The 22,485-nt window shown below is 35.6% G+C and overlaps 1 protein-coding gene across 1 annotated transcript; it reads left to right on the plus strand.

The window, feature by feature from the left end:
• The first annotated feature begins 13,799 nt into the window (after positions 1-13,799).
• Positions 13,800-15,746, plus strand: LOC113293054 (alpha carbonic anhydrase 7-like). The gene is made up of 7 exons (XM_026541825.1): positions 13,800-14,045; positions 14,209-14,426; positions 14,526-14,638; positions 14,772-14,880; positions 14,984-15,151; positions 15,286-15,339; positions 15,444-15,746. Exons 1-7 carry the CDS (start codon positions 13,943-13,945, stop codon positions 15,540-15,542), a joined length of 864 nt encoding a protein of 287 aa, XP_026397610.1. The 5' UTR covers positions 13,800-13,942; the 3' UTR covers positions 15,543-15,746.
• The last annotated feature ends 6,739 nt before the right edge of the window (positions 15,747-22,485 follow it).

Consider the following 22,485-nt stretch of genomic DNA (forward strand, 5'->3'; position numbering starts at 1 on the left):
ACACATTTATCACTTCCATAACCATCTTGAGTTTGAGGAAAATAAAAGTGAGGATCATGCATGTAATCCATTTGATCATGATTTGGTAGGTCATCATACAAGTACTCATCTGTAGTAGGAAAGTTAGAAGACTCCCCCACTTCAAAATCAAGATTACAATCATTCATGTCACTCATATCACAAATTTCTCGAAAACCTAACTCCCCCCCCACCCCCCCCCCCCCCCCCCCCCCCCCCCCCCCCCCCCCCAAAAAAAAAAAACTTCCTCTACTACTTCATTCTACTTCTGTCTCTCAATTATATCTAAAACCCAACTTATAAATCAACTACCTAATCTAACTAATTTAACTAATCTAATAATTTCAATTAAATTAGTGTTAATCATTATGGGGGCAATTTAGACATTTTGAAAATATTTGGTTAAGGGGCTTTTTTTTTTTAATTTCAAAGTGACCTTATTTCGTCTCATTTAGTATACCCTAATTAATTCGAGTATATCCCAATCTCGCCGGGTTTGAATAATACGAAACTTGTGAAAACCTAAAACTTTTGTCTAGATTGGGACGTTGGAAAATAAAAATAAACACAATAATAAAGAAATAAAAAAAGGTTTGGCTGATAATCAGTAGCCTCTGATCCACTTTATAGAAACTAGAAGTTCATGATATGACTAGTCTTATCCTTTTTAGGCAGCAGCCTATAAGTTGCTTCAAAAACAAATAAAAGGACTACAATTACAAGTTCATCGAAAGTTAATAAGAATAACTGATAATGAAGAGTCTACTTTTTTATTTTGTATATCAAGTACATGTTTTTTATTGGAAAATGTAAAGCTACCGTGTATTCTTTATGTATTTTGTACATGGCCCAGAACCATTATTTTTCATAAAAAACTCAATACCACCTCAAAAACGGGGCAGCCAGTGTAGATTATATAAAAAAAAATATTAAGGGAATTTCATAGAAAAGTTTAGGACATGGTAGGGACTTCCAAACCGAAAAGAGAAACAATGTTAAGCATCACTTGGATTGGCGCTTGTAGAATTTAATGTCGAGTGTTAATCCAAATGATGCTCAAAGCTTCTTGGATTGGTGTGTTCTGTCCGAATGTTAGGATGTAAATAGATCAGCAGTTATATGGTCGGCGTTAATTTGATTAGCGCCCGGCGTTGTATTAGCGTTTCCTAGACAAATACATTGTCACTTGGAATGACGCTGGGTCGACCTGATTTAAAATTCGCTTTTGTTTAGACTCCAAAATTTCTTCCACGAGTTACTAGAAGATGGTTTAGAAAAATGTAGAATACCCGTACTTGAAAGCTATTAGTCTTTTTTTATTTTATTTTTTTGGTACACAAAATATAAAAGAAAAACTAGCTATTGTTTACATCCCAGAGGCTAACAATGCTAGGTGGAATATTAGAACTAGTCCACATGTGTTGGACGTTGTGAGAAAGGGCATACACTGCCAAATTGTGAGCGGCAGAGTTTGCCACTTTTGGAATGCAGTTGTAAGCTCCAGAACTGTTGCACTCGTTCATCCTTTTGGTGATTTCATCCTTTAATCTCCAAATTCTCCAAGGGACTTTTCTCAAATCTCCTTTTAAGCTCTTCACCACCAATTGGCTGTCACCTTCTAAGATAATGTGGTTTAAATTTAACCAAATAGCCAAGTCAGTATCTAGTTTAAAACCATCTGCCTCAGCGTAAACCACGATGTTTGTTCTTCTCAGTCTTGTTCCAGCACCACAACAGAGACCATTACTATCTCTAGCCACAACAACACAGGCATACATCCCATCTTTCCAGGCAACATCAACATTAATCTTGATGAAGGGGTAATTAGGTGCATTCCATATTGTGTCTGCAACTGATTCTGAGTTTTCTTGATTATTATGCATCAGCTTTTTCGTTATTTCGTAATCTACAGGGTATGATACCTTATAGCTTCACAGTGACAAGTCATTTCCTCGTCACTTTGGGTAACTCTCCTCATCATCAGAGTAGTTGAAAAAGAGATTGAACCAAAATAAGGAAGTTGCCAAAGTTCCCTGGACATTGATAGTTTGATTTTCAAAGACCTTTGCATTACGAGCCTTCCAGATCTCCCAACAAATAGCCTTTCCCATTGCAATAGTCGACTCATCTTCATTAAACAAAAACTCCATTAGATTAGTGAAGGACATCTGATTATTTCCTTGGGTTCTGAGACCAATGGTGAAGCAAACCAAACAACTTGGGAGAACTCACAGTGGATCAGAAGATGATTTACAGATTCTTCAGAAATATTGCAAATATTGCAGCTTGTTGAGATACCCTCAATGAACCTCCCAATTCTTTTTGAGACAACAAGACCATTGTGTAAAGCTCTCCACACAAAGGTTTTTATTTTTGGAGCCACTTTCTTTATTGCCCAGAGCTTTTTCCAAGGAAAAGTATTTTCACTTATTGTTGAAGGTTCTCCTTGTTGATCTTGTATCATCTTCTGGAAGGATTGAGGCGTAAAGTTTTCATCAGTAGTGAATCTCCAGATGAGTTTATCTTCAGCCTCTAAGTTAGGAGAAACTAAATTGTTTTGACTGGAGATGTAAGGATCTTCTAGTTGTTGTAGAGCACTTGCATTCCAGCTTCTTGTTGTGTTGTCTAGCAGATCACTTACTTTTGAAAACTGAGTTCAGTTTCCTTCAAGTCTTGCTGGAGTAGCACCTGGGATTGTGCGAATCCAAGGGTATGAAAAGTGTTGATGGATAAACCATTGCCAACCAACCATAAACAACCTTTCGTAAGTTCCTTTCTGCTATCAAGAATTGCAGACCAAGTAGTGGAACAAATGATTGTCTTTTTTACTTCCCAGAAAGACCATTCCCATGGTTATTTATCTCTCACAATTTGAGCCCACAAGGAGTTTTGGTCTTGCAAGAATCTCCAAGATAACTTAGCAACAAGAGCTAAATTTAGATCAGATAAAGATCTTAAACCCAATACTCCTTTCTCCTTAGGTAGATTAAACTATTCCCATTTTAAAAAATGCATCTTTATCTTGTCTCTTGAATGCCCCCACCAGAAGTCCCTAAGTATCTGAGATAGTTTGTCTAGAACTGTCTTGGGAATTAAGGTTGTTTCCATGTAGAAAATGGGAATTAAAGCCAGCACAGATTGTATAAGAACTGTCCTTCATGTATGTGAGAGAGTATATTTTTTTCTTCCTGCCAAAGATGAGCCAAAATTTTCAATGAGAAAATTGAAGTTAGACACTCTATTTCCTTGTTGTAAAATCTTCACCCGCAAATATTTTTCTTCGAATGCTACTTGATACACCACACCTATTCTAAACTTGAAATAATTTGATTTTCCAATCACCAAGTGATCTGGTGGTTGACATGCTCCCTCCCACTGCAGAGGTAGAGGTTCGAACCCTGTAATTGCCAAAATCCACCCCAATTTAAGGAGTTTGGATGTAGCCCAGGAACAACTAGTCTAGGGTATCAAAAAAAAAAAAAAATTGATTCCACCATAAAACAAGACTTACTCGATTGATAAGCCCCACTTTTCTCCGATTCAAAATCATACCCCTTGGTTGTTTTTTTTTCTTCCGTATTTTTGGCTTCACTTACTCCGATACTCAAAAATGACATGTCTATTTTGCTTCCGTGTATTTAAGAATGTTTTTATGATCGTAGATTTTTGCCCGTCATTTGTTTTTATATTTCTTTGCCACTCGACAAAATATTGAAAACCGACCTTTAACGGAGGCAATGCCAACATTACCTGTTTACCTCTAAAACTCTTGATCACACCAGTCAGTTCCGTGGTCCCAACTACCAAAACTATCATTTTGTGGTACCAATTAATTTAAGCCGATGGCTTTCCAGATTTATATGGAAAAAATAAACAATAGTTCTTCCTATCGAGGCATTCTGTATGTTATTTTCTAGCTTTTGTACACAAATCTCCCCCCTTTTTAATTCCACCAACCATTACTTAAAACACTAACCATATTTCGTTCTCACACGTATTTTTGGTACGTCGCACGTACTATTCGTCCAACCCGTTTTTTTTAAGTCGGCCATCGGATTATGTCCATCTCAAACTGATACCATCAGATCTAATGTATAAATGAAACACTTTCCTTTCTCCTCGATCAAACTGATATCTTCTTCTCCCTCAATCTCCCTGTATTTCCTTTCCTTTCAACCAAACTACGAGTTCCAATTGTATATCAAAAATCAATGGCGGAGATGATTGAATCGATTGTATTTTATTATTTGATTAGGTATGTACATTCCTCTTACCAAAATCGTTTTCAACTTTAATCTGTATTCTACGGTTGTGGATTTTAGAGGTTTTACTTGATTTATGTCAATCAATGGCTTTGAAGGGTCTCTTAATGTAGTTTTTCATCAATTTCAACATTTAGTATAACATCTTCATCTTATTTATCCTTGAAATTAGTTGAAAAATCTAGACTTAATTGATGAATTATGATCATCTATTCGTACTTATGCATTTCGATCAGTAAAATAGGTAGTACTTTACATACCATATTTACCAATTGTACAATTATATAATCAATTCAATCATATCATTATGTGAAATTCTTCAATTTCATCTGTTTACATTGAATCCCAAATTTGGTGGCTTAGCGTTTCGACTTTGTAATTCGACTTTATTCTTCGATGGATAATTCTGAAATAAGAAGAACTGTTTGTTGCATATATTAGTTTACCTTAGAGATTGAGTTTAGTGTTAAGAAATTTGGTTGCATAAATTATACCGTGAGTATTTGAATCGATCTAGATTTTTTTTTATTATCTACGTATAGAGAAACTGCAGAAGTTAACTCAGTTTATAACAAGTTGTAAATTTATTGTTAAAAAACATTTTATTGAAGTTTGTCTAAATTCTAAACCAAACAGGTTGGAGACGCGCAAAAAAAGGCTGCTCGAACAGAAGTTAACTCAGTTTATAACAGGTTGTAAATTTGTTGTTAAAAAACATTTTATTGAAGTTTTTCTAAATTCTAAACCAAACAGGTTGGAGACGCGCAAAAAAAGGCTGCTCGAACGAGGAGGAGGAGAGTCTGCTCGATATAGAGCCGCACAGGAGAAACAAGATCCCCCCAAGTTTTACTTCAACATCTTCTGCCAATAATGATGCAAATCTGTTTGAACATGTTATATATCAACATGTACAGGTTGAAGTGGAAGAATTATCGGACGCATCTTAATAATGTCAATGGTGGGTATCCAAAATTGGAGCAAAGGAGGTGGGTGATGCAGAGACAATGGCATGCATGGTAAGCATTTCCAAGAGCATGGATTGTCTGTCAGTTTACCTAAAACCGTAAAGTGGTCCGTGTATGGACTGATTCGTTGATTTTGCTCTCTATTACTGTTTAGTACAGGTTCTGAAACTGTCAAGTTCCATCAAAGGAAATTGGGTGTTAGTCATCACTTTCCTTTTGAAAGTTCCAAATATTAAAAAAAATATAGTCATATGACCCATATCCTTTTTTTTGATAAGAAGAGAAAATTTATTCAAGAAAAACAATGTACAAGGTTCTATAAGAAGTAGATAACGGAAAAGGAAAAAGAAAGCAGCAAGATTAAACAAACAAGGTTTCCCAATTAGCCATTACAGAGAAAGCATAATTGATATGAAGTCTTCTACCAGCTGCATTTGTCCAAGAGAGTATTAAAGATTTAACTTCCACCTCCAAGTCTAAATCCGTTTTGAAAACATGATTTTGCTCAAAAGTACGTCTATTTCTTTCCGTCCAGAGAGTAAAAACAACTGCAGATGGTATTAGGCTCCAAATGTAATTTTTTGTATTTGAAAAATTCGTATGATGCCAACCAATTGCTAACATACTAAAACTTCTCGGAAGTACCCAGGACCATAAGCTACTTGGAATTGTTGCAGACCAAAGTTTATGCGCAATTTTACAGTGGAGAAAAATATGATCATGCGACTCCGTATCATCACCACATAGGATACACGAGTTATTAATGTCTACCCATTTAGCTTGTAGCATATCAATTGTGTTCAGCTTCTCATGCACAATACACCAAACTAGAACGTTAATCTTAGGTGGGACTGACTCCTTCCAGATAAACTGATAAGGAAAATCTGCGATACCAGAGTCTTCCATCAATTTAGCATAAAGGGTTTTGACGCTAAATAAACCTGAGTTATCAAGGGTCCATCTCCTATTATCTTGTAAGGCATCTAAGACTGGCGGTTCATCACCAATCCTAAGCATCAGGTCTGCAAAGAGATTTACCTCTGATTCTGTTAAATTGCGTTTAAAATTAAAACACCAGTTCCTTTCCGAGGAGATCACCTCTGCGAGCTTAATGTTCTTGTTGTCAGAAATCTTAAAAAGAGACGGGAACATAGCAGCCAACGATATGTCACCACACCAAACATCATTCCAGAATGAAATATCCTTTCCTAAGTGAATATTAAGCACTGAGTTAAGGCTTACCAGATTAGCAGTCTCCGCGATTGTTTTCCAACAAGAAACTCCATGAGAAGAATTAACCTTTTGAGGTACCCAGCAGGAGAACGTATCACCATACTTGTCACGGATAATCTTATACCATAACCTGTTTTTCTCTTTACCAAACCTCCAACACCATTTAGCAAGCATTGCCAAATTCATCAATCTCAAATTACAGACACCCAGACCCCCTTTCTCTTTAACAACACATACTAAGTTCCAATTTATTAGATGTGAAACTTTTGAATGAGCACCATGATCCCATAAAAAATTTCTCATTTTCTGCTCTAAAATTTTAATAACAGAAACAGGAGCTTTGAAAAGAGAAAAATAGTAAATAGGCAGAGAACTAAGGATGCATTTAAGAAGGGCTAGCTTACCCCCTTTAGAAAGTGAAATATGCCTCCAAGTTGATAGTCTCTCCTCAAATTTTTCAATTATGGGGTCCCATATATGTTCGGAAGTTGCCTTAGCTCCAAGAGACATTCCAAGATATAAGAAAGGAAGGTTATCAGTAGCGCAGCCAAATTCCGAAGCCCAAACATATAACTCAGGCACATCACCAATTGCAATGAGTCTAGTTTTTGAAGTATTAACCTTGAGACCTCCAATATATTCAAAACACTTGAGAGCCGAAAAAATATTATGAAGTTCATGTTTGCTATTATCTACGAAGAAGATAGTGTTATCAGCAAAATGCAAATGATTTACGATAATACTTGAAGAAGTCACTGAGAAGACACTGAAGAGGCTCAGTTGTGAGGCTCTGTCCATGTATCTTGAGAAACCTTCCATGGCAATATTGAAGAGGAGAGGAGAAACTGGACAACCTTGTCTTACACCCCTCGAACTAGTGAAGTAGCCAAAAGAAGAACCATTGATTAGCACTGAAAAAGTTGATGTAGAATAACAAAACTTCAGCCATTTACACAGTTTTCTACCAAAACCCATTTGATGAAGGATGAACTTCAGATATTTCCAATTTATCCTGTCAAAATATTTTTCTAGATCAATTTTACAAATTATCCCTGCTTTGCCAGAACGTAGTCTAGAATACACAAGCTCATTGGCGATCAAAGTACCATCTATGATTTGTCTTCCTTCTATATAAGCACATTGAACCGGGGAGATAAGTTTATCCATTACCAGCTTGAGTCTTGAAGCTAACACTTTTGTGATAATTTTGTAAACACTACTTAAGAGACAAATAGGCCTGCAATCCTGAATTTTCTCGATGTAGTCTTTCTTTGGAACCAAAGTGATAAATGTGGAGTTGTGCTTGCTGTAAATTTTGTATGTAGAACAAAACTCATTTACAGTATTCATTATATCATCTTTCAGAAAACTCCAACCTTTACTAAAAAAGATGATTGGGAAACCATCTGGACCTGGAGCTTTGTTATTTCCCAATTCTTGGATAACATTCATTACTTCTTCAGTGAAGTCAGCTTCTAAAATATCACTTTCCTGGGAATTTATTTTATCAAAAGTAATATTTTCAAGATCGGGTCTAATTACCTCTTCTTCAGTGAATAAAGTGTTGTAGTACTCCACAATATGCTCCTGGAGAATCTGCTTGTCATCCACCAACATACCATTGATGTAAAGCTATTTGATTCTATTGTGTCTCCTTCTTGCTGAAGCCTTCCTCATAAAAAAAATGAGTGTTTCTATCACCTTCTTGCAGCCACTGAGTTTTTGATTTAATCTTCCAAGAGACCTCATCCATGTGTGTTGTTTTTTCGAATTCAGTCTTCAAGGATAGCAAATTGTTGATTTCCTCCTCAGATAGAATGTTTTCTTCAGCAATACTATCAAGAGATTGTATTTCCGACAAGATATCACTAAGTCTGGTGTTTGTGTACTTGGAAAATTCCTTGTTCCATCTTCTTAGCTCCACTTTTAAAGCTCTAAGTTTCATCCAGAGTGCATAACTTGGAGAACCTGCAAAATCAAAAGACAACCACCAATTTTCTAGCAATTGTAAGAAACTTATCTCCAAAAACCACATTACTTCAAATCTGAAAGGAATAGGGCCCCAACTAGGATCGGAAATATCAAGAAGAATAGGAATATGATCAGAAGTAGGTATGGCTTTGGCCAGTTGAGAGATGAAAGGGAAATGGGTTTCAAATGAAGGGGAGATGAGAAATCTATCAAGTCTGCACATCAGAGGGTTTTCTTGTCCATTTGACCAAGTGTATCTTGCATCCTTAAGAGGGAGGTCAATTAGATCATGTTGATCAATGAAAAATTGAACTGAGTCATGCTTCTTGTAATCCTGGTGCAATTCTTTTTTTCATCACACTTTTTGATAGTGTTGAAATCCCCCCCAATGCACCAAGGTAAATCCCATAGTCTACAAGCATTGTCTAATTCCTCCCAGAATTCAGTCCTCTCCGCTGGATTATTTGGACCGTAAACGTTTGTCAATATCCACTTGAAGTTATCCGCTTTGTTTGTGCAGGAGAAAGACAGGGTATAATCTCCCACAAGTGAATCTTTTATCTCGACAAAATATTTATCCCATACGATTAACATACCTCCTGAACTGCCAACATATTGTTGAAAGGTCCATCCCACATTAGAATAACCACATATTTGCTTTATATCGAATTGAGTACATTGCATCATCTTGGTTTCTTGTAACATGATGATCGGAGATTTGAAAAGATGTATCATCTTGTGGATGATAGTTCTTCTAATGGGAGAGTTAAGGCCTCTCACGTTCCATCTTAGGATTGAGAGATTCATAAAGAACTGAATTGACCCCTTGTTTTAACGACTCTCTTAGTAACAGGTGAGCTAATGTCAACCACCGTGACTCCTAGTCTTTTCCACTCTGTTTTTAACTTCTTTGGTACCAATTGTTGTGATTCTGTAGTATCTTGGTCTGTAGAAGAGCAATCATATGATGTCTCACCTGATATCGGCTCAAAACCTGGAGGGAATGAGGGTGTGTTTGTTGATGAATTTTCAGATGAATCCTCTTCATCTATGGAGGCCATAAAAGAGTCTTCTAAGAACAACATTGGAGTACTTCTTAGCTTAAGCTCATGCGTAGAAACATCCTTTACTCCTGTAATCTGGATTGTTGTTTGGACAACAAAGTCTTCTTCAAGTAAAGACTTTGTCGGTAAGGTAAGAATAGGTTTCATAATTGGACCAGAGGTTGAAATCATATTGAATAAGAATTTGTTAGAATGATTTGGCATAGAATTAAAACCTATTCCCAGATGTACTCCAAGATGAAACAGACGCTGTACTTCTCTAGTTATCCAGTTAGGGACAACAAATCTGTAAGGGTGCATGAACTCTATCGAATTATTCAAGAATTTGATGACTGTTGTTGGTCTTCTCACATGGGTTTTTGGGTAAGAGTTGTATATTTCGGGATTGTGGGCTGTTTGGATTGTGGGTGTAGGACTGGGAATGAAAGTAGAGCTAGGGTTTGGTACTAGAGGTTATGAAGTTATGATAGCAGCAGACGAATCCATTTTTTCCATGGATGTGGGTATATCATAGACTGAATCTGCTTCAGTTTCTATGGATACTTTGAAAGAAGGTATTGCTGACGATTGTGATGATACATCGATGTCCATGTCAACAGCCACATCAGAAGACGACGCCACATGAGAAGGTACATCAGAAAATTTCCTCCAAATTTTCTTGTATTTAGTGCGTTTTTCCTTGCGCGTTACTCTACTCCCATGATGACCGGGTTTTCTTGAGATTTGATGATATCCTGTAGAATCCGTCATTAAAGACTTACCAGATATGAGAATATTATTTACCATCGATGAAGATACGGTAATAGGCGCCTGTTTAGTTGAAATAATATTCGTATCCGTTATTTCCCTATAACTTGGTAAATATTTCCTTTTTTTCCGTCGAATAATCTCCATAATATCCGCCACTGAAGAAGTTTTCTCTTTTGAATCTGATTGATTCAAACTTGCAGAAGGTAAGATGACTATATTCTGTTCCCGTGAAGAATGCATTCCCATAACTGCAACGTGAGCAATGAACATCCGTTTTCCAGAAAATATTTTGATGACCCTTGGGATGGAATTGATACCCCTCTGATTTCTGACTTTCAATCGAATAGCTTTTATATTTTGAAGATTTAGTGTTGCTGGGTCAACCAGCAAAACATCACCACATGCATTCCCTAGAGAATGGATGACTTCTAAGGACCATAATTGATAAGGTACCCCATAAATTTCAATATGGAAATCATACTGGTGATAGGTGGTAGTGCTCCAGATTTGATCATGCCATCTAAAGACTGAACATACCATATTGTTTGAGGTAAATTTGAATTCAGGGTTAGCATTAGACAGTGCAGCATCAACATGAAAGATAGCTTGGGATGAATTTATTGGATAAATTACAAATTGTGACTCAATATTTAACAGATCACTTAGATCAACGCCAATGCTATGCCATGAATGTATTGAAATTGGAGCAGAGATAACGAAAGCATCTTCACCTACTTATCCTATTACCGTTATCTTTAATGTTTAGATACTTGCCATATTTTGAATTTTTGGATTCAAAAGATACATGAGCAGCAAATCCATTACAGTGGTAATGAGACTTGTTATTGACATTGCAAAGTTTAGGTTTCAGGAGTGGTTTTGCATTCGGTATGGACTGAGCTTGGCTAACTGATTGAGCATAGGTTTTAGAGTGAACTGTAGTGGAAGATGGATTGTTTGGAATGATATTTTTAAGGTTTGTAGAGGGGTTTGTAGGTGATATGATGGTTTCCAATGCTGAAGAGATTTCGAACCAACCTTCAAAGTTTTTACCAGCTGGAAAGAAAATAGAGATTGGATCATATTTAGGACTAGGTTTTGCCAACAAGATGTCTATGTAAAAACCATGAGCATTTGTTAGCTTGGTAGCACAAAACCAATTTCTGTTATCATGAAACTTCCATACATTTCTTCCACTATCACCATTTTTTGCAGCTTCAAACATCATGTGCTGGAGATCAGGTTATAGGGAGATGGTGAAAGTTGCATTTATGGAGCCATGGGTATGAAATTCTGTCAAGGTGATGGGGGCTGAGGGTATTGATTTGCTACGCGAGAACCTAAATTTTTTTTTCTCGATCTGGACATAATGATTATTCATGATTGGAACAAAGAATGGAAAGGAAAGGATGATGGGTGAGAGGATGATGGAAAGAAAAGGTTGGGACTAATTAGGTTTCTAAGAGATCTAAATCCTAACAGGGTTCAGGTAATGTGGAGAAAGGAGAAAGGTTGAAGAGAGAGAAGCTCTCATTTTTTTCTTCTTCATATGACCCATATCCTTGATGCGGATTGAAATATTAAGATATCACATGAACATATGTGGCAAATGACTTTGATCACATATGTGTGGGTTTTATGAATATGAAAGAAGCAATATAGATAGATACATTCATTTGACTTATCGAATCCGAAATTTACATCTTTTTTGAAGTTGTTGTTTATGAGTTTTCATGATTGCCTTTTGGGTCAAGAACATGCCTCTGTGTTTGGGCATCGGTCACAGTGTGGTTGTAAGTATTACAGAATTTAAACTGTTAATGGGCATTTGTTATTTGCGTGTTGTTCCTTAATACATCTTTTGGTGCTCATTTAGGGGTTCACAGATTAAGTTATTTGAAGATTTCATGAATCAGTCCAGATGGTAAGTTTCGACGACGTGTAAAGCACCTGCATTCCACTTGTTTATGTTATGTATAGATTATCCGTGCAAGGAGTGTTTGTGACTGCCGCGTAGCAAGACTCGGTCAATTTGGTATGCAGCTAATGTAAGTGTGGGCGAATCATTTAAAATCGTACGTCAATCTGCAGGACGTCGATGTTGCACCTACCTAAGTTGAAAAACAAATACCAACTCCATAATTCACCTATGATTTACCATGACCATGGACAACCTACCTAAACAATCACCAACTCCATAATTGACTTGTGATTTACCACGACCCTGGAGTCGCGACTTTATGGCACTGAAACAAATGTGTCTGTGATGATAACATAAAGTTATCATCTAGATGTTTTTTTCTTTTCCCGTCATCAAGAACCTTCTAAATATATATACTATCACTTACCATTGTATTATTCGTTAAAGTAGCACCAAGAAAACATGAGCAGAGAACAACGATAAAGATATATGCGCCAATCAAAGGTTTGTTTTAGGCGTTCGCGAGCGATCAAAAGAATTGTTCCAAGTGTGGTAGGTTTCCGGAGAATAAAGGAAAAAAGTAAAAGCCGCCGAAGGAGAAGAAACTCTTTTTAAGCAAGTCTCAAGTAATTAGACTCTTGCATTAAAAACACAAAAGCTAGGGAACCACTGAAAGTCTTCAACAAATAGTTAAATACTGCCATACTACTGGCTATCATATAAGCCCCCATTGACAATTTGACCAACAATTACATGATTATACTGAGATTACGACGGTGTTACATGTCCTTGTGGCTTGTGCCAATCAGCCGACTGATGACTAGACGTTCCCCAATTCTCTTCCTTCGTATAATTCGTGGCGCCATCGCGTAATGTACATCTTTTCCACTTTCCTCTGTAATCTCTATCCCATTCAAAATGAGTTCGTTGAATCTCGATGTAGGGGTTTCTTAACTTCTTTACTATGTAGAGTAGAGTAAAAACACACGATAAATAGTTAGAAATACAACTTGAACAAGAACGTAACCGCACAAACTTTGCTGGAAAGGAGTCGCTTCTTTTCGTAACCCTCGTTCTAGCCTGTCATTCAAGCGGCGATAGATTATTCAAATTAAGCCAAGCAGGGATCAAGGTCGATCCAGTGAGGGGACCCCAATAGTTGCTCAGTGGTGCAGAGTGCATACTGGATGATTTTTATGATGACCGATAAAAAAAAAAGAAAAAAAAGATGATTCTTATGATAATCGAATCCTTATCTTAATCAGTCGACGTCTGCCACACCAAAACCACTCTTACGAAACTGACCGGAAATTTCAGACTGAGTGACTTATGAACGTGCATCACATTTTAGTTTTATTTTTCTGATGGAAGGTGCATCACGTTTAATTTAATTAATTTACTGGTCTCATTTGAATTGCTCCTTGGTCCAGCTATAATCAGCTATTGTCAATCCATTTCAAAAGATATACCGTATATATGCAGTTGACAACTTTTCTGTCTGTATTCTAAATAGTTTGTCTTGTGAAAAAACTATTGTCTGTATCTCAAGGACCTTACGCTAAATTACCAGAGAATAGGTCAAACTCATTTTGTTATAAATAGAGGGTTCATTTTCTCTTAATCCTCCAACATTATTCACATTATCTACATTAAGGTCTAATCTAGACTAATAGAGAGATATTCTTACTTAAGCTTAAAACTTCAGTTAGAAACCAAGTTTATCATAATTAATTAATAGTATTAGTTTTTGTTTTAAATATGAAGAGTTTTGTAAGCAAACCAACATTCTTGGTTTATGCATATCTCCTCATTGTGGTTCTTGTTTTAAACTCATTGCCAGCATCTTCTTGGTTAGAAGTTGGTAAGTAATTGTTATTGAACTTTCTCTGATTTTGAACCAATTTATTTCTTCTAATTATGATCGACGATCAAGTGCTTGCATAGTTACAAGTATAAGATCATGATATGTTCTTACGTAAAGTGAACATATCTGATTTATAATCAACTGTTATGCATGCATGCAGAGAACCAGGAAGATTTTAGTTATGTAACAGGGAGTGGAAACGGACCAGAGAACTGGGGAAATCTTCGTCCAGAATGGGCAAAATGTAAGAGTGGAACCCAACAATCTCCAATAAACTTGGATTTTAGCAAGATGCAATATGCTCCAGAGTTGGGTGATTTGCAAATGAACTATACGCCAGCATCTGGAATCCTAAAGAATAGAGGCCATGATATCAGTGTAAGTAGTTAAACTAACTAATTTATCAATCTTAAATATGTACTAGGAGTATATATTAGATGTACTAAAATATGTTTATCTGTCGATGTGTATATGCAGCTTCAGTGGGCTGTTGCTGGAGATGCTGGATCCATTCAGATAGATGATACTACCTATGTGCTTGATCAAATTCATTGGCACTCACCTTCCGAGCACACTGTCAATGGAAGAAGGTGATAACCACTAGTTAAACCTGAACCGTGTCACTAGAACTGATATCGTTCTGGATGAACATATATCATAGAAAAGCTACGAATATTTTTGAAATAACTAACAAGGTCTCTGCGAACATTAATTTGATATCAGGTTTGCGTTGGAGCTACATATGGTTCATAAAAATGTGGAACTTAAAAAGGTTGCTGTGGTTGCGGTTCTATACTCTCTTTCTATTTTCAAAGACCCATTTCTTTCCAAGGTAATGCATATACAAACTAAAAATCACTCCTTTGTATATCATTCAAGATATAATCTTATGATCTTATATATTGTGATTCATTAATCCTTTGATGGCTCATCAGTTGGAGGCCAACATAAGGGATATATCCGGTACTGGGGCTAGTGAAGTGAACATAGGTCCGGTTGATCCAAATGACATTGATATGAGTGATAGAAAATATTACAGATACTTGGGTTCTCTCACAACTCCTCCTTGTGACGAAGGGGTTATTTGGACCATCAAGAGAAAGGTATATACAGTATAATGATCTTTATAGTGTAGTTTACCAAGGATATTTGATCTTTCTTAGTATTGCCAACTAATTTTCTATTTTCACTTAGCTAGCTAGGATTCTAATTTATCCTTATATCTCGTGAATTTTAGGTGATGCCTGTCAGGATAGACCAAGTAATGTTATTGAGAAGTGCCGTTCATGATGTAAGTTTCACATTCGTCCCGTGCAAATATTGTCTTTGTCTCTTCGAATAGCATCAATTTAGAAGCGTCGCGATTGATTTAATGAATATCATATTATGTTGCAGGGAAATGGGAATAACGCAAGACCTTTGCAGCCTCTAAATAACCGAGAGATCCTCTACTACGCTGCATTACCAACATCAGCATTAGTAGACAGTATGTAATTGCAGCCAAGAACGTACTGGCCGGCTTTATTGATTTGGAAGTATTACCGCATATATCATTTATATTACAGTTGAATCCGTATTACGCGAATCTTTACCGAGTGCACACTAGTTTTCTACTTTCTGTGCTTTTTCGTTGTTAAATTTGTGCGAAAAGAGAAAGTTGGCATGGAATGAAATTATTTTGCCTTTTTCTTTGTCTAATTAATGAAGTTTGCTTTTATTAAAAAAATAAAAGAAATGCAATAAAATATAGTTAGTATAAAAAACGTTAAATATTATGTATCTTCACATACAAACCTAGGAATTAAGTTAAGATGCTATTACATCACTAAACATAAACTTGATTACATTTTGCTTTCGTATAAATTGCTCTCGAATTCTCTCAATCCACGGCTATAAACTTATAACGTCTTGGTACTGCAATGCAAACATTACAAAAGGAACGGAGAAACTGACAGAAAAATTTGAAGCACTAGTTGTTGGACTATAAAATTGGACCGCTAGTGTTTTCGCAAAAAGCAAGAACTCAAGACTGACTTGTACAACTTATCACTAATTCAAAATCAGCATTTTTAACCCTTTGACAACTCTTTTGGTGTCATATCTTTAGACATCAGTTTGACTTGGCAAAGATTCATGGGACAGTATTTTAACATTGTCTTAGCTTATCAACTGTAAAATCGACAAAACCAAAACCAAAACCAACAAAACTATGGTTTTGAGAGTTCACATTTCCTGAGCCATCATCATCATTTTTGTCAGGTTGTGAAAGGTTTGTGAAGCAAAGACCAAACCCACAAATTCATAAAAAGAAGAAGAAAAAAAACAGTAACAACAAAAACAAAATATCTTGCAAAAATCCATCCAAATTCAAAAATGAACAAGTAGTGAGATACTTTACTTCTGATTTGAGGATGACCATATAAAATTAGACTTTTGTTAGAAGGAGTTGTTACTTAAGGAGTCGAGGAGTCGTAATCTGCTCCCTATGTTCATGATATTTTGACCTAACCCAACCGGATTTTTTTTTGACAGATTAATAAAGGGAAAATTAGGGTAAGGTTTCATCCATGGTTTACCCATAATATAGTCCCAAGTTAAAACCAGGCCCTGTTCAACTGATGTGGTAGTACGCTGTTAGAGTTTAGTTTATTAGGCTTTCCAACTCGTTTCTTGTAATAATATTCATTATATAAACATGCCATGAGTTATAACCCCAAAGGTGTCATTATCTATATATAAAAACTCCAACAAAACAGATTATCCACAAAAACCCCTTTTGATTAAATCTTTTTAAAATACTTTTATGAATTATATTGCGCCAACAAAAACTCATGACCTGAAAGCTAGATTAAAATAAAAAAAAATGTTCTCTTTTTTTCACTCGTTCTCTCTGATTTCTCCACCACCAATCAGCATCTCCATTCCACCACTAGCCAGCGTCACCACCACCAGCAACAACATAACCACCAACTAGCAGCACCACCAGCCAACGCTACCACCACCAGTAGAAACACAACCACCATCTAGCAGCACCACCAATGAGGTACCACCAACAACTACCACCAATCACCACTATTTGCAACCAGAACGAACACCGACTACCACTAGCACCATCACCAACGAGCACCTCCAACCAGCACCGCCACCAACCACCACCACCAATGCCCATGGCCACCACTAATACCCAGCATCACTAACCATCACAACACAACTTCAACGAAGAAACCAAACGCACCAAATTGAATAAACTAGGAAACATTCAGTTGAAACCAAATTTGGTTTCATCATAAACGTATTGTTTCACCACTAATCTTTGGTTTCATGATAAAAAAAGTAGGCAGAAATCAGATGAAACCAAATTTGGTTTCAACAAAACTTATTGTTTTCACCAATACAAAAATTGGTTTCAATATTGTTTAGTTTTGTAAAATTTGATGAAACAATAGCCGGTTTCATCATTTTTCTGAGATTTCACCAACACAAAAATTGATTTCAACATTGTTTAGTTTTTATAAAATTCATTTTTCTGAGATTTCACCAACACAAAACCCTAGTTTTGACAATGATGATATATCATTATATTTTGATGATGATTTTAGACGCTGATGAGTCGGAGGTGTTGGTGATGTTTGTAGAAGATAGAAGGAGGAGGAAAAGGTATTATTGGTGGCGGATCTGGACATATAGTGGCGGGGAAGAAAAGATAAGGAGGGGGAGGCGATAAGGGAGAAGAAGGTGTTATTGATGTTAAATCAGAACATAGAAAGATAAGGAGGTGTTGGTGGAGGAGACAGAGGTGTTGTTAGTGGTGGATATGAGTGACGGAGGTACTATTTATGAAAATATAAGTAAAATAAAAAGAGAAAGAGGTGTTGGTGGAGGAGACGGAGGTGTTGTTACTGTAGATCTATCTTTTCTCACCAGTTTGGTGGCGGCAGAACTATTGTTGTTGCTGGTGGTGATGGTGGTGGGGAAAAGGAGGCGGAAGAAAGAAGAAAAGAGAAAGCAGGGAAAAAGAAGAAGAAACCGGAGTAAGAATGGCATGTTTGGGTTTTTTAAAGTAATAAACACTAAATTTAAAACATTTTAAATATACATGGGGTTTTGTCTCATTTTTATTTCAAATGTTTTTTATTTATAAGTAATAATATGGTCGGAATTTTTGTATCCCAAATTTGGTCATCTTGGCGTTTTACTACTAGTTATGTTATATAAAGGGTCTGGATTGCGTAACAAAACTTTTTGACAAAAGTTTTTAACAAACCCCACACAGTGTTAGATATTTTATATCTGATGGTTCACATAGTCGCTGATGTGGCAATCTGACCAACTCTACTTTGTGTTCAAAAACGAAAATATATTGTGGCCGAAAAAGCTGAAATTTGTATCCTCTTTTCAACCAGTGTTCTTATAAATCCAAAATCTAAATTCGTTATTAATCATCGTTATTCAATAATTAGTATTACAGGACAAAATAACCAGTCGAATTTCCTAAGCACATCCTTGTACACATCCATTGTGGAGTACTGTAACCGAAGTGATTCATAAACCTAATATATTCAACACTATTCCTTGTCGTTGCTCCGTAAATTTTCTTATGTTAAGTATGGCCAATTGTATTAATCATTTCCTATGTGGTTAATTCAATTGAGATTTTTGGATACAAATTCATGGTTCATGTGATTTGATTATGTCCAAAGAAATCCTTCTTTTCTTGTAAAAGTAAGGTCGCTCTTGCTGTTCTTTCGGGAATGACATTTTATGGGGGAGAGTTCTTATTTGAACTTGTGCTTAATTGCCAAATCTTTGTGGGGAGTGCGGCTGTGGAATATTATAAGAGTTTTCTTGTATCTTTATAAACTCCTTGATGAATGCATTTAGTTTCGACTATATGATTGCATCTAAATAAAGTTGATATGTTCTCTTTTGGTCATGAAGTATCTCTAAGAACTCTCTAGTCATTGTTAGTCTCCTTGAAGAACTACACATTCCCTGACTTACAAATGTTAATAGGTTTACGGTACAATTTATCTCTCCGTCTCTTATATTTGTCAACTGTAATGTAAAAATTTACTTTACTGAGCCTAAGACAAAGAGCTCGAGAAAATAAAATTAAGTTCCCAGGATGATCATGATCATGGTGATCAAAAACTAAATATATATTAAGAAAATCACGCTGGATAAGTATTGGAAAATATCCCTTGAATTTCTCCATGAATCATTTCCTAAAATTTATTTCCTTGAATTGGGGAAGATACCGCCAAACAGAGAATATTGATGGTTAGATGACATGTCAGCTGAATTTCTTAAAATCAAAAACTAAATATATATTAAGAAAATCACGCTGGACAAGTATTGGAAAATATCCCTTGAATTTCTCCATGAATCATTTCCTAAAATTTCTTTCCTTGAATTGGGATAGATACCGCCAAACAGAGAATATTGATGGTTAGATGACATGTCAGCTGAATTTCTTAAATATTGGATGAATCATATCTAATGGGTTAGAAATTTTGTCAAAATGGTTCGTCAAAACATTTTGTTATCCGATCCCGACCCGTCACCCTGAAACAGAAACAGGTCGAAAATCAGTTTCAGATTTCAAAATCGAAAACCCTAAATCTCTGAGAAGAAAAAAGAAAGAGTCTGATAACGGAAAAACATACATGTTTTTCTTGATTTTGTTGGTTTTCATTAATTTGATTGAGGCGGTAATTTTTTTTCTTATGAGAATCACGTTTACGGTTTCAAAATCCTAGAAACTCTAATTTGTAATTAAAATTTTGATTCTACCAGTTGGAGTTTAGATTTGTAATACATCAATCTTATTCCTCATTTATTTCAATGTTTTCTTAACTAATCACTTGTAATCTTATTTTAGATTCAAAGAATTGAGTGATACGGCACCATGCAAACAAAGATCGATTTTTGCCGGTAATATTTTTTTTGAAAATGTCGTAGACTTGATGTTTTTCTGATTCAACTGCATAATTAAAATCAACTAATTTGTTTTTCTTACTATTTCAACTGCTGATTCAGATTCAATTTTTTCAGAAGATGAAAAGTAAAAAGAAAGTCATTAAAGAAGATCCAGCATTAACAGGTATTAAAATTGGAGTATATTTTTGTGATGATTTCATGTTATTCATACACTTGTGTAAATATGGATGTGTAATATGACAATAGTCTAGGTATCATGGATGTGCATTTACTATTGAAGTATATTTTTGTGATGATCTCATGTTATTATTTTGTTCTGAGATAAAAAGAAAATTGAAATCAAATAAAGGATTAGTTCTTAAATGATTGTAACTAATGATTGTGGGTAAATCACTACTGGTTGGTTAGAAAAAAGCTTATTAGCATGTATTGGAATGATTTTATTCTTTCCTAGTAGTATATATATCTAGAAGTGTGTGTATTTTTTGCTTGTGTATTTTTCTTGTGGAGCTACAAGTTACACATGCAAATGAGCCAGTGTAACTATCAGCTACACATGCAGATCTGACCACTGACTTGTTTTGAGGTTTATATTTTGCTTGTGAATCTACAAGTTACACATGCAAATGAGCATGTGTAACTATCAGTTATACATGCAGATTTCACCACTGACTTGTGTTGAAGTTTGTGTTTATCTTGTATCCGTTACACAAGCAAATGGTCTTATGTAAATATCATATAGATGTGTAATATGAATTTACATATGCCAAAAATAGGGTGTGTACTTTGAAGTTACACCTTCATATGCATGTGTAAGTTTAAGTTACACCTTTATATGGATTGTAAATTAAGTTACACACCACATTATAACATGATTCAGCTTATGTACTTGGAAGATACATATTCTTTGTAACATGATTTTGAGTTTGCAATTAAATAGTGTATTTGATAAGTACTAACATACTGATTCATGTTGTTTTGTTGTGTGATGTGAACAAGAAAATTAAGACATTCATTTAATGCAGTTTTGGATTTGGTGAAGGAAATAAAACCAATTGGGATATCTAAAAGAGCAGATAAGTATCTTAGGAAAACACTTTATGGTTATCTAGTGATGTTGTATTATAAGGTATATGATTTTGATGTTCCTAAGAAATCAAAACAAATCACTAAAAACAAGCATGGGGTTGTGAAGCTATTAAATTTCTTTGATCAAGATGGTAAGACACCTTATTCATTCAAATTTGGAGATAAGTTCATACACTCTACATCGAATAATTGTGATGGCATACTTGGAAGGAAAAGGATTGGAGGTGGAAAAGGTCAGAATATGAACGGTTTAATCTAAGTAAACTAGGTGATAATGTTTTATACAACATGTATTTCTGTGACATTAGAGACGCGGAACATGGAACGACAGTGAGCAAGAACAAAATTGTAGAGACGATAAAACAAGTGATGAACAAAGAGGAACGAACACAACTTGATGATGAACATGTAGTATGTCTGATATGTTTGTGTCTTTGTTGTGTCCTCTTTTTCGGCTACAAAAATGCTAGCAGAGTGAATGTGCGGTATCTCGTTCTTGTCAAAACTTATGAAACAATGCTCAATATATCGTGGCTTGATTTAGTACACGAGTATTTGTTTGAACAAATTCTAGAAAATACTGATTTTGTATCGAATATAAAATCCTTTGTCCCATATCTACTGGTAAGTATTGTTAGAGAAATGCTCGGTCGAACTCGCAAGCGTTGCTATCTCAAGCTTGCTTGTCAAGTTTAGTAGCCAAAATTATAAGTCTTGATTTCTAGTCTACTTATAGCTATGTCTCGGATTAGGATAAAATGTGTAGTCGAGCTTTAGACTTCACGAAGTTCATCGATTGAAGATGAAGAACTACTAAGGGGAGATTGTGGAACTTCATCCACAAAAGGTATGTGGAGACTTGAACTCATCTATCACTCAGAAGTCTGTTTCTATTTTATCTCCTATTGAGATAAAATTCGTATAGATGTATAGACTTTACATTGTACACATTTGATATTTCGAGCTGAGTTTAACTCGCTTACATATTTCTCGAAATATGTGTTGGTAAGCTTTCACTTAACCAAGTTAATATTTTATTCTTGACGAAAGTCAAAAGATGATCATGTGAAAATCGCCTGGTAGCATCCTACATGATTTGTGTGAGACGGTCATTTGAGGTAGACTCGGAATGTTTCTTATTGATCTATTAATCACTTGAAAATTACTTTGAAGCTAATAGCTTGTGTGAGACAGTTATTCTCATCTTCTAAGAATGTTCAAATGATTAACATGGAGTTTAGAATGATTAGCCATTGATTGGATATATCACAGTATGCGTAGTTGTATGTTAACTGTTGCAAGTTATTCCAAGTCCGGGAACCATAGTATGCATACCCGTATGCGTACAGGTTTGATAGTTGAAGTCCGGGAACATAGTATGCATACCCATATACGTACCGGCTTAAAA

The sequence above is a fragment of the Papaver somniferum genome, chromosome 7 (assembly GCF_003573695.1).
Source record: "Papaver somniferum cultivar HN1 chromosome 7, ASM357369v1, whole genome shotgun sequence".
Lineage (NCBI taxonomy): Eukaryota > Viridiplantae > Streptophyta > Magnoliopsida > Ranunculales > Papaveraceae > Papaver > Papaver somniferum.

What these genes read in the sequence shown, in the direction of transcription:
- LOC113293054 (XM_026541825.1), top strand. Translation starts at nt 13,943, where the DNA reads ATGAAGAGTTTTGTAAGCAAACCAACATTCTTGGTTTATGCATATCTC. An exon ending in ATCTTCTTGGTTAGAAGTTG is followed by an intron (nt 14,046 to 14,208) that starts GTAAGTAATTGT and finishes GCATGCATGCAG; the next exon opens with AGAACCAGGAAGATTTTAGT. An exon ending in TGAGAAGTGCCGTTCATGAT is followed by an intron (nt 15,340 to 15,443) that starts GTAAGTTTCACA and finishes ATTATGTTGCAG; the next exon opens with GGAAATGGGAATAACGCAAG.